The sequence below is a fragment of the Oncorhynchus masou genome, unplaced genomic scaffold, assembly GCF_036934945.1.
Source record: "Oncorhynchus masou masou isolate Uvic2021 unplaced genomic scaffold, UVic_Omas_1.1 unplaced_scaffold_2777, whole genome shotgun sequence".
NCBI lineage: Eukaryota > Metazoa > Chordata > Actinopteri > Salmoniformes > Salmonidae > Oncorhynchus > Oncorhynchus masou.
In genome coordinates, this window is record NW_027009206.1 from 14,748 (window position 1) to 33,635 (window position 18,888).

The following is an 18,888-nucleotide window of genomic DNA, read 5'->3' on the forward strand; positions in this document are numbered from 1 at the left end:
GACAGAGAGAGAGGTGGACAGAGAGAGAGAGATGGACAGAGAGAGAGAGATGGACAGAGAGAGAGATGGACAGAGAGAGATGGACAGAGAGAGAGATGGACAGAGAGAGAGAGAGATGGACAGATGGAGAGAGAGATGGACAGAGAGAGAGATGGACAAAGAGAGAAAGATGGACAGAGAAAGATGGACAGAGAGAGAGAGAAAGATGGACAGAGAGAAAGATGGACAGAGAGAGAGATGGGAGAGAGAGAGATGGACAGAGAGAAAGATGGACAGAGAGAGAAAGATGGACAGAGAGAGAGATGGACAGAGAGAGGGGTGGACAGAGAGAGGGGTGGAGAGAGAGATGGACAGAGAGAGAGATGGACAGATGGACAGAGAGAGAGAGATGGACAGAGAGAGAGAGATGGACAGAGAGATGGACAGAGAGAGAGAGAGATGGACAGAGAGAGAAAGATGGACAGAGAGAGAGAGAAAGATGGACAGAGAGAGAGAAAGATGGACAGAGAGAGAGAAAGATGGACAGAGAGAGAGAAAGATGGACAGAGAGAGACAGATGGACAGAGAGAGAGAGAAAGATGGACAGAGAGAGGGGTGGACAGAGAGAGAGAGAGATGGACAGAGAGAGAGGTGGACAGAGAGAGAGAGAGAGATGGACAGAGAGAGAGAGAGATGGACAGAGAGAGAGAGATGGACAGAGAGAGAGAGAGATGGACAGAGAGAGAGATGGACAGAGAGAGAGGGATGGACAGAGAGAGAGATGGACAGAGAGAGAGAGATGGACAAAGAGAGAAAGATGGACAGAGAGAGAGAAAGATGGACAGAGAGAGAGAGAAAGATGGACAGAGAGAAAGAGAAAGATGGACAGAGAGAGGGGTGGACAGAGAGAGGGGTGGAGAGAGAGAGAGATGGACACAGAGAGAGAAAGATGGACAGAGAGAGAGAAAGATGGACAGAGAGAGAGAAAGATGGACAGAGAGAGAGATGGACAGAGAGAGGGGTGGACAGAGAGAGGGGTGGAGAGAGAGAGATGGACAGAGAGAGAGAGATGGACAGAGAGAGAGATGGACAGAGAGAGAGAGATGGACAGAGAGAGAGAGATGGACAGAGAGAGAGAGATGGACAGAGAGAGAGAGATGGACAGAGAGAGAAAGATGGACAGAGAGAGAGAAAGATGGACAGAGAGAGAGAGAAAGATGGACAGAGAGAGAGAGAAAGATGGACAGAGAGAGAGAGAAAGATGGACAGAGAGAGAGAGACAGATGGACAGAGAGAGAGAGAAAGATGGACAGAGAGAGAGAAAGATGGACAGAGAGAGAGAGAAAGATGGACAGAGAGAGGGGTGGACAGAGAGAGAGATGGACAGAGAGAGATGGACAGAGAGAGAGAAAGATGGACAGAGAGAGAGAAAGATGGACAGAGAGAGAGAGAAAGATGGACAGAGAGAGAGATGGACAGAGAGAGGGGTGGACAGAGAGAGGGGTGGAGAGAGAGATGGACAGAGAGAGAGATGGACAGAGAGAGATGGACAGAGAGAGGGGTGGACAGAGAGAGAGAGATGGACAGAGAGAGAGATGGACAGAGAGAGGTGGACAGAGAGAGGGGTGGACAGAGAGAGGGGTGGACAGAGAGAGAGATGGGCAGAGAGAGAGATGGACAGAGAGAGAGATGGACAGAGAGAGAGATGCACAGAGAGAGGGGTGGACAGAGAGAGAGATGGACAGAGAGAGAGAGGTGGACAGAGAGAGAGATGGACAGAGAGAGAGGTGGGCAGAGACAGATATGGGCAGAGAGAGATGGACAGAGAGAGAGAGATGGACAGAGAGAGAGAAACAAAATATACATTTCTATATTTCCACCATTGAGACAGTGTACACTAGTAGTACCCATACAGACAGTGTACACTATTAGTATCCATACAGACAGTGTACACTAGTAGTACCCATACAGACAGTGTCCACTATTAGTATCCATACAGATAGTGTACACTATTAGTATCCATACAGATAGTGTACACTGGTAGTATCCATACAGATAGTGTCCACTATTAGTATCCATACAGATAGTGTACACTAGTAGTATCCATACAGATAGTGTACACTATTAGTATCCATACAGATAGTGTACACTGGTAGTATCCATACAGATAGTGTCCACTATTAGTATCCATACAGATAGTGTCCACTATTAGTATCCATACAGACAGTGTCCACTATTAGTATCCATACAGATAGTGTACACTAGTAGTATCCAGACAGACAGTGTACACTATTAGTACCCATCTAGTTAGTGTACACTAGTATTATCCATACAGACAGTGTCCACTATTAGTATCCATACAGATAGTGTACACTAGTAGTATCCATACAGATAGTGTACACTATTAGTATCCATACAGATAGTGTACACTAGTAGTATCCATACAGACAGTGTCCACTATTAGTACCCATACAGATAGTGTACACTAGTAGTATCCATACAGACAGTGTCCACTATTAGTACCCATACAGATAGTGTACACTATTAGTATCCAGACAGACAGTCATCTGGTTTATTGACACAACGGTAACATCTGTTGACCCATTTATTGTTTTCCTTGAATCTGTCACAACGATATAAAGGGAGGTATGTTTCTATTCTCCTGAAGGAGTCCAGCACCAGCTGCTTAGTCGGTTTGGTCACTCCTGTATGGTTCTTTGAAGGGTCCCAAACCGAGGAGAAGACAAAGGCCTTCAGGTTGTTGTCTTTGATGTGTTTGAAATTATCCTCTATGAGGGGGAGAATATTGTATTGTCCATAAGGTTTGTTGCATTTCTCCAGGCAGGGAGAGTAGGTGGAGAAGAAGACGATGCATTGACCAGCATTCCTAACAGCGATGTTTATCAGAGTCTTCATTGGGCTGAGGTTGTTATTACCAGGACTCAAGAGACGGTACTCAGCATGGTCTGTTTTATCAAGTCTGCCAGCCTGGACTTTTTTAAGAGGTGTGGCTGCGATGAGCCATTTTCCTGTGTAGACCGCGTTAACTTTAAGTGCTTTCTGGACATTCTGAGGTTGCTCGCTTATTCTTAAGTTTGCTCCATTGGTGCACTGATCTTGGGTGAGTAAGACAGCCATGGCATACTGGCTTCCCTGCAGGCCGAACCTGAACAAGAGGATCAGAAACATTATAAACAGGCAGGAGACAGAAGAGACAGAACACAGGATCAGAAACATTACAAACAGACAGGAGACAGAAGAGACAGAACACAGAGGATCATAAAGGATCATAAAACAGAAAGGAGACAGAAGAGACAGAACACAGAGGATCAGAAACATTACAAACAGACAGGAGACAGAAGAGACAGAACACAGAGGATCAGAAACATTACAAACAGACAGGAGACAGAAGAGACAGAACACAGAGGATCAGAAACATTACAAACAGACAGGAGACAGAAGAGACAGAACACAGAGGATCAGAAACATTACAAACAGACAGGAGACAGAAGAGACAGAACACAGAGGATCAGAAACATTATAAACAGACAGGAGACAGAAGAGACAGAACACAGAGGATCATAAAACAGACAGGAGACCGAACACAGAGGATCAGAAACATTACAAACAAATTACAAAGAAATCACAACACTTTTTGTACACAGTTCCCATATGTTATGTGACAAAAATTATTGGGGCAAATTCACTTATGTGTATTAAAGTAGTCAAACGTTCAGTGTTTCATCCCATATTCTTCGCACGCAATGACGACATCAAGCTTGTGACTTTACAAATGTGTTGGACGCATTTCCTGTTTGTTTTGGTTGTTTCAGATTATTTTGTGCCCAATAGAAATTCTGGTAAATAATGTATTGTGTCATTTCGAGTAACTTTTATTGTAAATAAGAACAGAATATGTATCTAAATACTTCTACATTAATTCTACATTAATGTGGATGCTACCATGATTATGGATGAATCGTGAATAATGATGAGTGGGAAAGTTACCTATCATTATTCATACATGTGTCCCCCTAAAAATAAAATCTTTCAAATAATGCCTAATAATTCTGTCCAACAGACATTTAGGAATATTTAGATGATGAATGAACAGAGAAACACCCACCTTCTCATCTCTTGTACCACTTTAGCCAAGACCTCTGCATTGATAGCATCCACGTTGCCTCCAGGCCAGAGAGACAGCAGAAAGAGAAGGACAATTCCCCTCATAGCTACACACACAGCTGAAACACACAGGAACACACATATATAATATACACAGCTGAAACACACAGGAACACACATATATAATATACACACACGCATCTGAAACACACAGGAACACACTATATATACACACACAGCTGAAACACACAGGAACACACTATATACACACATCTGAAACATACCGGAACACACTGTATATACACACAGCTGAAACACACTATACACACACAGCTGAAACACACAGGAACACACACACTATATATATACACACATCTGAAACACAGAGTAACACACTCTATATACACACAGCTGAAACACACTATATACACACAGCTGAAACACACAGGAACACACACAGCTGAAACCCACAGGAACACACTATATATAAACACAGCTGAAACACACAGGAACACACTATATACACACACACAGCTGAAACACACTACATACACGCATCTGAAACACACAGGAACAAACTATATATACACACAGCTGAAACACACAGGAACACACTATATATACACACAGCTGAAACACACAGTAACACACTATATACACACAGCTGAAACACACAGGAACACACTGTATATACACACAGCTGAAACACACAGGAACACACACAGCTGAAACATACAGGAACACACTATATATACACACAGCTGAAACACACAGGAACACACTATATACACACACACACAGCTGAAACACACTACATACACGCATCTGAAACACACAGGAACAAACTATATATACACACAGCTGAAACACACAGGAACACACTATATATACACACAGCTGAAACACACAGTAACACACTATATACACACAGCTGAAACACACAGGAACACACTGTATATACACACAGCTGAAACACACAGGAACACACACAGCTGAAACATACAGGAACACACTATATATACACACAGCTGAAACACACAGGAACACACTATATACACACACACACAGCTGAAACACACTACATACACGCATCTGAAACACACAGGAACAAACTATATATACACACAGCTGAAACACACAGGAACACACTATATATACACACAGCTGAAACACACAGTAACACACTATATACACACAGCTGAAACACACAGGAACACACTGTATATACACACAGCTGAAACACACAGGAACACACACAGCTGAAACATACAGGAACACACTATATATACACACAGCTGAAACACACAGGAACACACTATATATACACACAGCTGAAACACACAGGAACACACACAGCTGAAACATACAGGAACACACTATATATACACACAGCTGAAACACACAGGAACACACTATATATACACACAGCTGAAACACACAGGAACACACTGTTTATACACACAGCTGAAACACACAGGAACACACACAGCTGAAACATACAGGAACACACTATATATACACACAGCTGAAACACACAGGAACACACTATATATACACACAGCTGAAACACACAGGAACACACTATATATACACACAGCTGAAACACACAGGAACACACACAGCTGAAACATACAGGAACACACTATATATACACACAGCTGAAACACACAGGAACACACTGTATATACACACAGCTGAAACACACAGGAACACACACAGCTGAAACATACAGGAACACACTATATATACACACAGCTGAAACACACAGGAACACACACAGCTGAAACATACAGGAACACACTATATACACACACAGCTGAAACATACAGGAACACACTATATACACAAACAGCTGAAACATACAAGAACACACTATATATACACACAGCTGAAACATACAGGAACACACTATATACACACACAGCTGAAACATACAAGAACACACAATATACACACACAGCTGAAACATACAGGAACACACTCTATACACACAGCTGAAACAAAGGTACACACTATATATATACACACATAGCTGAAACACAGGAACACACTATATACACACATAGCTGAAACACAGGAACACAATATATATATACACACATCTGAAACACACATGAACACACAATATATACACACAGCTGAAACACACAGGAACACACTATATATACACACAGCTGAAACACAGGTACACACTATATATACACACATAGCTGAAACACAGGAACACACTATATATACACACAGCTGAAACAAACAGGAACACACAATATATACACACAGCTGAAACACACAGGAACACACTATATATATACACACAGCTGAAACATACAGGAACACACAATATATACACACAGCTGAAACACACAGGAACACACTATATCTATACACACATCTGAAACATACAGGAACACACAATATACACACACAGCTGAAACATACAGGAACACACTCTATACACACAGCTGAAACACAAAGGTACACACTATATATATATATATACACACACAGCTGAAACCCACAGGAACACACTATATATATACACAGATGAAACACACAGGAACACACTATATATATACACACAGCTGAAACACACAGGAACACACTATATACACACACAGCTGAAACCCACAGGAATACACTATATACACACACAGCTGAAACACACAGGAACACACACAGCTGAAACATAGAGGAACACACTATATACACACATAGCTGAAACACAGGAACACACTATATATATACACACATCTGAGACACACAGGAACACACTATATACACACAGCTGAAACACACAGGAACACACTATATACACACACAGCTGAAACATACAGGAACACACTATATCTACCCACAGCTGAAACACAGAGGAACACACTATATATATACACACACAGCTGAAACATACAGGAACACACTATATACACACAGCTGAAACACAGGAACACACTATATCTATACACACATCTGAAACATACAGGAACACTCTATACACACAGCTGAAACATACAGGAACACACAATATACACACACAGCTGAAACACACAGGAACACACTATAAATATACACACAGCTGAAACCCACTGGAAAACACTATATATACATACAGCTGAAACACACAGGAACACACTATATACACACACACACACAGCTGAAACACACTACATACACGCATCTGAAACACACAGGAACAAACTATATATACACACAGCTGAAACACACAGGAACACACTATATATACACAGCTGAAACACACAGTAACACACTATAAATATACACACAGCTGAAACCACAGGAACACACTATATATACACACAGCTGAAACACACAGGAACACACTATATATACACACAGCTGAAAACACAGGAACACACTGTATATACACACAGCTGAAACACACAGGAACACACACAGCTGAAACATACAGGAACACACTATATATACACACAGCTGAAACACACAGGAACACACTGTATATACACACAGCTGAAACACACAGGAACACACACAGCTGAAACATACAGCAACACACTATATATACACACAGCTGAAACACACAGGAACACACACAGCTGAAACATACAGGAACACACTATATACACACACAGCTGAAACATACAGGAACACACTATATACACAAACAGCTGAAACATACAAGAACACATTATATATACACACAGCTGAAACATACAGGAACACACTATATACACACACAGCTGAAACATACAAGAACACACAATATACACACACAGCTGAAGCATACAGGAACACACTCTATACACACAGCTGAAACACAGGTACACACTATATATATACACACATAGCTGAAACACAGGAACACACTATATACACACATAGCTGAAACACAGGAACACACTATATATATACACACATCTGAAACACACAGGAACACACAATATATACACACAGCTGAAACACACAGGAACACACTATATATATACACACAGCTGAAACACAGGTACACACTATATATATACACACATAGCTGAAACACAGGAACACACTATATATACACACAGCTGAAACAAACAGGAACACACAATATATACACACAGCTGAAACACACAGGAACACACTATATATATACACACAGCTGAAACATACAGGAACACACAATATATATACACACAGCTGAAACATACAGGAACACACTATATACACACAGCTGAAACAGACAGGAACACACAATATATACACACAGCTGAAACACAGAGGAGCATACTATATCTATACACACATCTGAAACATACAGGAACACACAATATACACACACAGCTGAAACATACAGGAACACACTCTATACACACAGCTGAAACACAAAGGTACACACTATATATATATATATATACACACACAGCTGAAACCCACAGGAACACACTATATATATACACAGATGAAACACACAGGAACACACTATATATATACACACAGCTGAAACACACAGGAACACACTATATACACACACAGCTGAAACCCACAGGAATACACTATATACACACACAGCTGAAACACACAGGAACACACACAGCTGAAACATAGAGGAACACACTATATATATACACACATCTGAAACACACAGAGTGTGTCAAGAACTGCAACGCTCCTGGGTTTTTCACACTCAACAGTTTGCCATGTGTATCAAGAATGGTCCACCACCCAAAGGACATCCAGCCAACTTGCCACAACTGTGGGAAGCATTGGAGTCAACATGGGCCAGCATCCCTGTGGAATGCTTTCGACACCTTGTAGAGTCAACATGGGCCAGCATCCCTGTGGAATGCTTTCGACACCTTGTAGAGTCAACATGGGCCAGCATCCCTGTGGAACCCTTTCGACACCTTGTAGAGTCAACATGGGCCAGCATCCCTGTGGAACGCTTTGGACACCTTGTAGAGTCAACATGGACCAGCATCCCTGTGAACGCTTTCGACACCTTGTAGAGTCAACATGGGCCAGCATCCCTGTGGAATGCTTTGGACACCTTGTAGAGTCAACATGGACCAGCATCCCTGTGGAATGCTTTCGACACCTTGTAGAGTCAACATGGACCAGCATCCCTGTGGGAACGCTTTCGACACCTTGTAGAGTCAACATGGGCCAGCATCCCTGTGGAATGCTTTGGACACCTTGTAGAGTCAACATGGGCCAGCATCCCTGTGGAATGCTTTCGACACCTTGTAGAGTCAACATGGACCAGCATCCCTGTGGAACGCTTTCGACACCTTGTAGAGTCAACATGTGCCAGCATCCCTGTGGAACGCTTTCGACACCTTGTAGAGTCAACATGGACCAGCATCCCTGTGGAACGCTTTCGACACCTTGTAGAGTCAACATGTGCCAGCATCCCTGTGGAACGCTTTCGACACCTTGTAGAGTCAACATGTGCCAGCATCCCCGTGGAACGCTTTGGACACCTTGTAGAGTCAACATGGGCCAGCATCCCTGTGGAATGCTTTGGACACCTTGTAGAGTCAACATGGACCAGCATCCCTGTGGAACGCTTTGGACACCTTGTAGAGTCAACATGGGCCAGCATCCCTGTGGAATGCTTTGGACACCTTGTAGAGTCAACATGGGCCAGCATCCCTGTGGAAGGCTTTGGACACCTTGTAGAGTCAACATGGGCCAGCATCCCTGTGGAAGGCTTTCGACACCTTGTAGAGTCAACATGGACCAGCATCCCTGTGGAAGGCTTTGGACACCTTGTAGAGTCAACATGCACCAGCATCCCTGTGGAATGCTTTGGACACCTTGTAGAGTCAACATGGGCCAGCATCCCTGTGGAATGCTTTGGACACCTTGTAGAGTCAACATGGGCCAGCATCCCTGTGGAACGCTTTGGACACCTTGTAGAGTCAACATGGGCCAGCATCCCTGTGGAATGCTTTGGACACCTTGTAGAGTCAACATGGGCCAGCATCCCTGTGGAAGGCTTTCGACACCTTGTAGAGTCAACATGGACCAGCATCCCTGTGGAAGGCTTTGGACACCTTGTAGAGTCAACATGCACCAGCATCCCTGTGGAATGCTTTGGACACCTTGTAGAGTCAACATGGGCCAGCATCCCTGTGGAATGCTTTGGACACCTTGTAGAGTCAACATGGGCCAGCATCCCTGTGGAACGCTTTGGACACCTTGTAGAGTCAACATGGGCCAGCATCCCTGTGGAATGCTTTGGACACCTTGTAGAGTCAACATGGGCCAGCATCCCTGTGGAATGCTTTGGACACCTTGTAGAGTCCATGACCTGAAGAACTGAGGTTGTTCTGAGAGAAACATGGGTAACTCAGTATTAAGAAGATCTTAATGTTTTGTATACTCAGTGTTGACTTATTCTGTTCAAGGAGCTCATGGAGAGTTACAAAGGTCCTGATTATATCAAATCAACCACGTTGATAAGCAGTAAAGATAGCATTAGATATGTCAAGTAGAATACACTTACAGAGATTGTGGATGGCAGGTTATTGTCCTGTAGATTGTAAATGGCTGGCTGATGTCCTCTAGATTGTGGATGGCTGACTGATGTCCTCTAGATTGTAGATGGCTGGCTGATGTCCTCTATCCAAGACAAAACAGATGAAAGTTAACTGAAGTTATGGAAAACATACGTAGACATTTTCTTTATTAAAAACAGCAGAACAACAGTTATCACATTTAGTTCAGAGAGAAGGTACTAATTCACCCAGGTACCTGTTGAAGGGATGTTGCTGTGTCCATGTGAGCAACGCTTTATAGTGGTTTTATGCGTCAATATTTATCCAGAGAAGGGAGGGCAGAGGGAGGGGCAGAGACTGCTGGTATCATTACCATATTTATCCAGGGGAGGGGAGGGCAGAGGGAGAGACAGAGGCTGCTGGCATTATTACCATATTTATCCAGGAAGGGCAGAGGGAGAGAGAGGGAGAGAAAGAGGCTGCTGGCATCATTACCATATTTATCCAGGGGAAGGGAGGGGCAGAGGGAGAGACAGAGTGTCATGCATAGGTGTAATAGGTGGCAGGGAAGTCAGGCACAGGAGAGTCAAACTGAGTGTAAAATGGAGTCTTTTAATAAAGTTCCACGAGTATGCTCCATAACAATAAATGAACAAACAAACCAAACATGGGTACGAGGACCCGACGCGCACCTATACAACGATCACACTATACCGACAATAAAACAATCTCTGACAAAGACATGAGGGGAAACAGAGGGTTAAATACACAACAGGTAATGAATGGGATTGAAAACAGGTGTGTGGGAAGACAAGACAGAACCAATGGAAAATGAAAAAAGGATCAATGATGGCTAGGTGACATCGAACGCCGAGCACCGCCCGAACAAGGAGAGGCAACGACTTCGGTAAAAGCCGTGACAGTACCCCCCCCTGACGCTCGGCTCCAGCTGCGCGTCGACACCGGCCTCGGGGACGAGGGGCGAGGTGCAGAGCGATCCGGATGGAGACGGTGGAATTCTGATAACATGGAAGGATCTAACACGTCCTCCACCGGAACCCAGCATCTCTCCTCCGGCCCGTACCCCTCCCTGTTCACGAGGTACTGAACGCCCCTCGCCCGACGTCTTGAATCCAAAATGGATCGAACAGAGTACGCCGGAACCCCCTCGATGTCTAGAGGAGGCGGAGGAACATCACGCACTTCAGCCTCCTGGAGCGGGCCAGCCACCATCGGCCTGAGGAGAGACACATGGAACGAGTGTTTAATACGGTAATGAGTGGGTAGTTGTAACCTATAACATGCCTCGTTCACTCTCCTCAGGACTTTGAACGGCTCCACAAACCGCGGACCCAGCTTCCGGCAGAGCAGGTGAAGGGGCAGGTTTCGGGTCGAGAGCCAGACCCTGTCCCCTGGTGCTAACACTGGGGCCTCACTGCGGCGACGGTCTGCGCCAATTTTCTGGCGCCTTATGGCACGCTGAAGGTGGACGTGGGCTGCCTCCCAGGTTTCTTCAGTGTGCCGAAACCAATTGTCCAACGCAGGGGCCTCGGTCTGGCTCTGATGCCAAGGAGCCAGAACCGGCTGATACCCTAATACACATTGAAAGGGAGTAAGGTTAGTGGAGGAGTGACGTAGCGAGTTCTGAGCCATCTCTGCCCAGGGCACGAACCCCGCCCACTCCCCGGCCGATCCTGGCAATAAGAACGCAGAAACCTACCCACATCCTGGTTAACTCTCTCCACCTGCCCATTACTCTCGGGGTGAGAACCTGAGGTAAGACTAACCGAGATCCCCAGACGCTCCATGAACGCCTTCCAGACCCTTGATGTGAACTGGGGACCCCGATCAGACACTATATCCTCAGGCACCCCATAGTGCCGGAAAACGTGTGTAAACAGGGCCTCTGCAGTTTGTAAGGCCGTAGGGAGACCGGGCAAAGGGAGGAGATGACAGGACTTTGAAAACCGATCCACAACGACCAGGATCGTGGTGTAAACCTGTGAAGGTGGAAGATCAGTCAAAAAATCCACCGACAGGTGCGACCATGGCCGTTGAGGAACGTGTAGAGGTTGTAGCTTACCTCTGGGCAGGTGTCTAGGAGCCTTGCACTGGGCGCACACCGAGCAGGAAGAAACATAAATCCTCACGTCCTTAGCTAAAGTGGGCCACCAGTACCTTCCTTCAAGACAGCGCATCGTCCGACCTATCCCAGGATGACCAGAGGAGGGTGACGTGTGAGCCCAATATATCAATCGGTCGCGGACAGCAGACGGAACGTACAGACGACCAGCTGGACACTCAGGGGAGAAGGCTCTGCACGTGACGCCCGCTCAATGTCCGCGTCCAGCTCCACACTACAGGCGCCACCAGACACGAAGCTGGGAGTATGGGAGTGGGATCCATGGACCGCTCCTCTACTGTCCTGTCTAATACATCTCAGGGCCTTACCCCTTAGACATCTCCTTCACTGGAGGATGGTGGCACCTTAATTGGGGGGACGTGGTATTGGCTGGAGCTTTATGGAATCAAATACATGGTTTCCATGTGTTTGATGCCGTTCCATTTGCTCTGTTCTGGCCATTATTATTACCCTTCCATCAGCAGCCTCCACTGATATCCTTATTGCTGTGTGCCAAGCAGAGAAGCATTGGCTCCCATTTTTACACTTTATTGTATGACTTGGCTGGGAATCAACCTCCGACCATTCCAATCTCAGGGCGGACATTAACCATAAGGCCACCGAGTTGGTGGACAAGTGATATCCTCATTGATTTAAATGCAATGGAACACAATACTGTTTTAAAACTTATTTTCCATGATGGTCCTCTGTAAACACATACATTAATACAAAAACATCATTCCAACAGCACCAACAAGGGGGGAAACAGTACTAGAAACAGGGGAAACAGTACTAGAAACAGGGGAAACAGTACTAGAAACATTAAAGATGGGAGTGAAATATATAGTGCAGTGTGAGAGGTTTATGACATGTTTCCAAAGGTGTACAGCACTAGTTAACAGGATATATACTCTGTTTACTTGAGACACGCCTTCATCCGTCTTCTCCAGAATTAGAATGACATCCTTCAATAAGAAATTCACAATAGTTCCAAGGAATGTTTGCCAAGTAACATCAAGCCACATTGATCACAAGACAAGATACACAGCACTCAATGCACACAGTCACTAACAGTTAACCCTGTGTTGATACCAACATGCTAGTCAGTGACCATTAACCCTGTGTTGCTACCAACATGTTACAGTCACTAACAGTTAACCCTGTGTTGCCACCAACATGTTACAGTCACTAACAGTTAACCCTGTGTTGATACCAACATGTTACAGTCACTAACCATTAACCCTGTGTTTCTACCAACATGTTACAGTCACTAACAGTTAACCCTGTGTTGATACATTTACATTTACATTTAAGTCATTTGGCAGACGCTCTTATCCAGAGCGACTTACAAATTGGTGAATTCACCTTATGACATCCAGTGGAACAGCCACTTTACAATAGTGGATCTAAATCATTTAAGGGGGGGTAAGAAGGATTACTTTATCCTATCCTAGGTATTCCTTAAAGAGGTGGGGCACCCTATTCCCTATTTAGTACTCTACTATAGACCAGCACCCTATTCCCTATTTAGTACTCTACTATAGACCAGCACCCAATTCCCCATTTAGTACACTACTATAGACCAGCACACTATTCCCCATTTAGTACACTACTATAGACCAGCACCCTATTCCCTATTTAGTACTCTACTATAGACCAGCACCCTATTCCCCATTTAGTACACTACTATAGACCAGCACCTTATTCCCTATTTAGTACACTACTATAGACCAGCACCCTATTCCCTATTTAGTACACTACTATAGACCAGCACCCTATTCCCCATTTAGTACTCTACTTTAGACCAGCACCCTATTCCCTATTTAGTACTCTACTATAGACCAGCACCCAATTCCCCATTTAGTACACTACTATAGACCAGCACCCTATTCCCCATTTAGTACACTACTATAGACCAGCACCCTATTCCCTATTTAGTACTCTACTATAGACCAGCACCCTATTCCCCATTTAGTACACTACTATAGACCAGCACCTTATTCCCTATTTAGTACACTACTATAGACCAGCACCCTATTCCCTATTTAGTACACTACTATAGACCAGCACCCTATTCCCCATTTAGTACTCTACTTTAGACCAGCACCCTATTCCCTATTTAGTACTCTACTTTAGACCAGCACCCTATTCCCTATTTAGTACACTACTATAGACCAGCACCCTATTCCCCATTTAGTACTCTACTATAGACCAGCACCCTATTCCCCATTTAGTACTCTACTATAGACCAGCACCCTATTCCCTATTTAGTACTCTACTTTAGACCAGCACCCTATTCCCTATTTAGTACACTACTTTTGACCAGGGCCCTATTCCCCATTTAGTACACTACTATAGACCAGCACCCTATTCCCTATTTAGTACACTACTTTTGACCAGGGCCTGGTTAAAAGTAGTTAACTATGTAGAGATGCAGTCACAGACTTAGTACCGGGCCGACATTCTTGCTCCTCGGTCATTCTTGCTCCTCGGTCATTCTTGCTCCTCGGTCATTCTTGCTCCCCGGTCATTCTTGCTCCTTGGTCATTCTTGCTCCTCGGTCATAGCCAAGGTATTTTTTTGTTGATACAAAGCATTTTCACAGTCATCCTCCGGAGGTTGAAAAGATCTCCAAACATGAGCTCCAAACATGCACAAAGACGGTGTTATCAAGTTTGTCGTTGCTCTGAAAAAGCCCAGCCGAAAAAGGGAGTGCCAGGAGAGAGCAGAGGGCCTCATACCAACATGTTACAGTCACGAACAGTTAACCCTGTGTTGATACCAACATGTTACAGTCACTAACAGTTAACCCTGTGTTTCTACCAATATGTTACAGTCACTAACAGTTAACCCTGTGTTGATACCAACATGTTACAGTCACTAACAGTTAACCCTGTGTTGATACCAACATGTTACAGTCACTAACCATTAATCCTGTGTTGATACCAACATGTTACAGTCACTAACAGTTAACCCTGTGTTGATACCAACATGTTACAGTCACTAACAGTTAACCCTGTGTTGATAGCAACATGTTACAGTCACTAACAGTTAACCCTGTGTTGATAGCAACATGTTACAGTCACTAACAGTTAACCCTGTGTTTCTACCAACATGTTACAGTCACTAACAGTTAACCCTGTGTTGATACCAACATGTTACAGTCACTAACAGTTAACCCTGTGTTTCTACCAACATGTTAAAGTCACTAACAGTTAACCCTGTGTTGATACCAACATGTTACAGTCACTAACAGTTAACCCTGTGTTTCTACCAACATGTTACAGTCACTAACGATTAACCCTGTGTTGATACCAACATGTTACAGTCACTAACAGTTAACCCTGTGTTGATACCAACATGTTACAGTCACTAACAGTTAACCCTGTGTTGATACCAACATGTTACAGTCACTAACAGTTAACCCTGTGTTGATACCAACATGTTACAGTCACTAACAGTTAACCCTGTGTTGATACCAACATGTTACAGTCACTAACAGTTAACCCTGTGTTGATACCAACATGTTACAGTCACTAACAGTTAACCCTGTGTTGATACCAACATGTTACAGTCACTAACCATTAATCCTGTGTTTCTACCAACATGGTACAGTCACTAACAGTTAACCCTGTGTTGATACCAACATGTTACAGTCACTAACAGTTAACCCTGTGTTGATACCAACATGTTACAGTCACTAACAGTTAACCCTGTGTTGATACCAACATGTTACAGTCACTAACAGTTAACCCTGTGTTGATACCAACATGTTACAGTCACTAACAGTTAACCCTGTGTTGATACCAACATGTTACAGTCACTAACAGTTAACCCTGTGTTGATACCAACATGTTACAGTCACTAACAGTTAACCCTGTGTTGATACCAACATGTTACAGTCACTAACAGTTAAACCTGTGTTGATACCAACATGTTACAGTCACTAACAGTTAACCCTGTGTTGATACCAACATGTTACAGTCACTAACAGTTAACCCTGTGTTGATACCAACATGTTACAGTCACTAACAGTTAACCCTGTGTTGATACCAACATGTTACAGTCACTAACCATTAATCCTGTGTTGCTACCAACATGTTACAGTCACTAACAGTTAACCCTGTGTTGATACCAACATGTTACAGTCACTAACAGTTAACCCTGTGTTTCTACCAACATGTTACAGTCACTAACCATTAACCCTGTGTTGATACCAACATGCTAGTCAGTAACCCTGTGTTGCTACCAACATGCTAGTCAGTAAACCTGTGTTTCTACCAACATGCTAGTCAGTAAACCTGTGTTGCTACCAACATGCTACAGTCACTAACCATTAACCCTGTGTTTCTACCAACATGTTACAGTCACTAACCATTAACCCTGTGTTGATAGCAACATGCTAGTCAGTAACCCTGTGTTGCTACCAACATGCTAGTCAGTAAACCTGTGTTTCTACCAACATGCTAGTCAGTAAACCTGTGTTGCTACCAACATGCTAAAGTCACTAACCATTAACCTTCTGTTGCTACCAACATGCTACAGTCACTAACCATTAACCTTGTGTTGCTACCAACATGCTAGTCAGTAACACTGTGTTGCTACCAACATGCTAGTCAGTAACCCTGTGTTGCTACCAACATGCTTGTCAGTAACCCTGTGTTGCTACCAACATGCTAGTCAGTAAACCTGTGTTGCTACCAACATGCTAGTCACTAACCATTAACCCTGTGTTGCTACCAACATGCTCGTCACTAACCATTAACCCTGTGTTGCTACCAACATGCTAGTCAGGAACCATTAACCCTGTGTTGCTACCAACATGCTAGTCAGGAATCATTAACCCTGTGTTGATACCAACATGTTACAGTCACTAACCATTAACCCTGTGTTGATACCAACATGTTAGTCACTAAACATTAACCCTGTGTTGATACCAACATGCTAGTCAGTAACCCTGTGTTGATACCAACATGCTAGTCAGTAACCCTGTGTTTCTACCAACATGCTAGTCAGCAAACCTGTGTTGCTACCAACATGCTACAGTCACTAACCATTAACCTTCTGTTGCTACCAAAATGCTACAGTCACTAACCATTAACCTTGTGTTGCTACCAACATGCTAGTCAGTAACCCTGTGTTGATACCAACATGCTAGTCAGTATCCCTGTGTTGATACCAACATGCTAGTCAGTAACCCTGTGTTGCTATGTTACGTTAATAGTGTGTAAGAGGGTAAAGACTCCTTTAAAGGTGTTCTGTTTTCATACAGGAGTCATTTTTTATATTTATCTCGGCAAGTCAACTGAGAGCAAATTCTTATTTACAATGACAGCCTGCCCCAGACAACACTAGGCCAATTGTGCGTCGCCCTATGGGACTGCCAATAACGGCCAGATGTGATGCAGCCTGGATGTGAACCAGGGACTGTAGTGACCCGTCTTACACTGAAATGCAGAGCCTTTGACAACTGTGCCACTTGGAAGCCCAGATGACTTATGTACCCCTTTAAAAAAGATATATATATATGTTATTAACCTTTATTTAACTAGGCAAGTTGGTTCAGAACAAATTCTTATTTTCAATGACGGCCTAGGAACAGTAGGTTAACTGCCTGTTCAGGGGCAGAACGACAGATTGTACCTTGTCAGCTCAGGGATTTGAATTTGCAACCTTCCAGTTACTAGTCCAACACTGTAACCACTAGGCTTCCTGCTACCCCAAATGAATGACTTATGACTGACTAATGTACACCCTTCAAGTAAATAGTTAACGAATCAACCTGGCATGTTGGCCATGGAGAAAGATAACACACAAAATATTATCTTCTGAATATTAAATAAAGCAGACGTCACACATTTTGACCAGATTCTGTATTTTTTGTCCAGCTCTCATCTCCCTCATCATCAACTTGTCTTTCAGAAGCTGGACTCCTGCTACCAGTTTCTCTATAGAACAATGTGTGAGATGATTAATGAAGTCCGGTGTGGTGCTTGGTTGGAACTATACCCTGCAATACCTATTCACTCCAGGACACGAGTTAAAAGTCCCTGAACGGACAGAATGTGTTCTTATATAACAATATAGAGTCTGTAGACAGTCTGTAGACTCACAATCAACCATATAAATATAGTTAGGAGAACATGAATAGTTTTAAGGACTATAAATTACACAGCTACATGTGTGTTGAGATCTCCTTCGGTTATT

The 18,888-nt window shown here is 43.6% G+C and overlaps 1 protein-coding gene across 1 annotated transcript; it reads right to left on the bottom strand.

The window, feature by feature from the left end:
- Nucleotides 1-1,834: 1,834 nt before the first annotated feature.
- Nucleotides 1,835-11,472, bottom strand: LOC135533894 (uncharacterized). The gene is made up of 4 exons (XM_064961095.1): nt 10,816-11,472; nt 10,568-10,683; nt 4,106-4,223; nt 1,835-3,145 (listed from the first exon to the last, which is right to left on the bottom strand). The coding sequence occupies exons 3-4, from the start codon at nt 4,207-4,209 to the stop codon at nt 2,524-2,526; spliced, it is 726 nt and encodes a 241-aa protein (XP_064817167.1). The 5' UTR covers nt 4,210-4,223; nt 10,568-10,683; nt 10,816-11,472; the 3' UTR covers nt 1,835-2,523.
- Between the last annotated feature and the right edge of the window lie 7,416 nt (nt 11,473-18,888).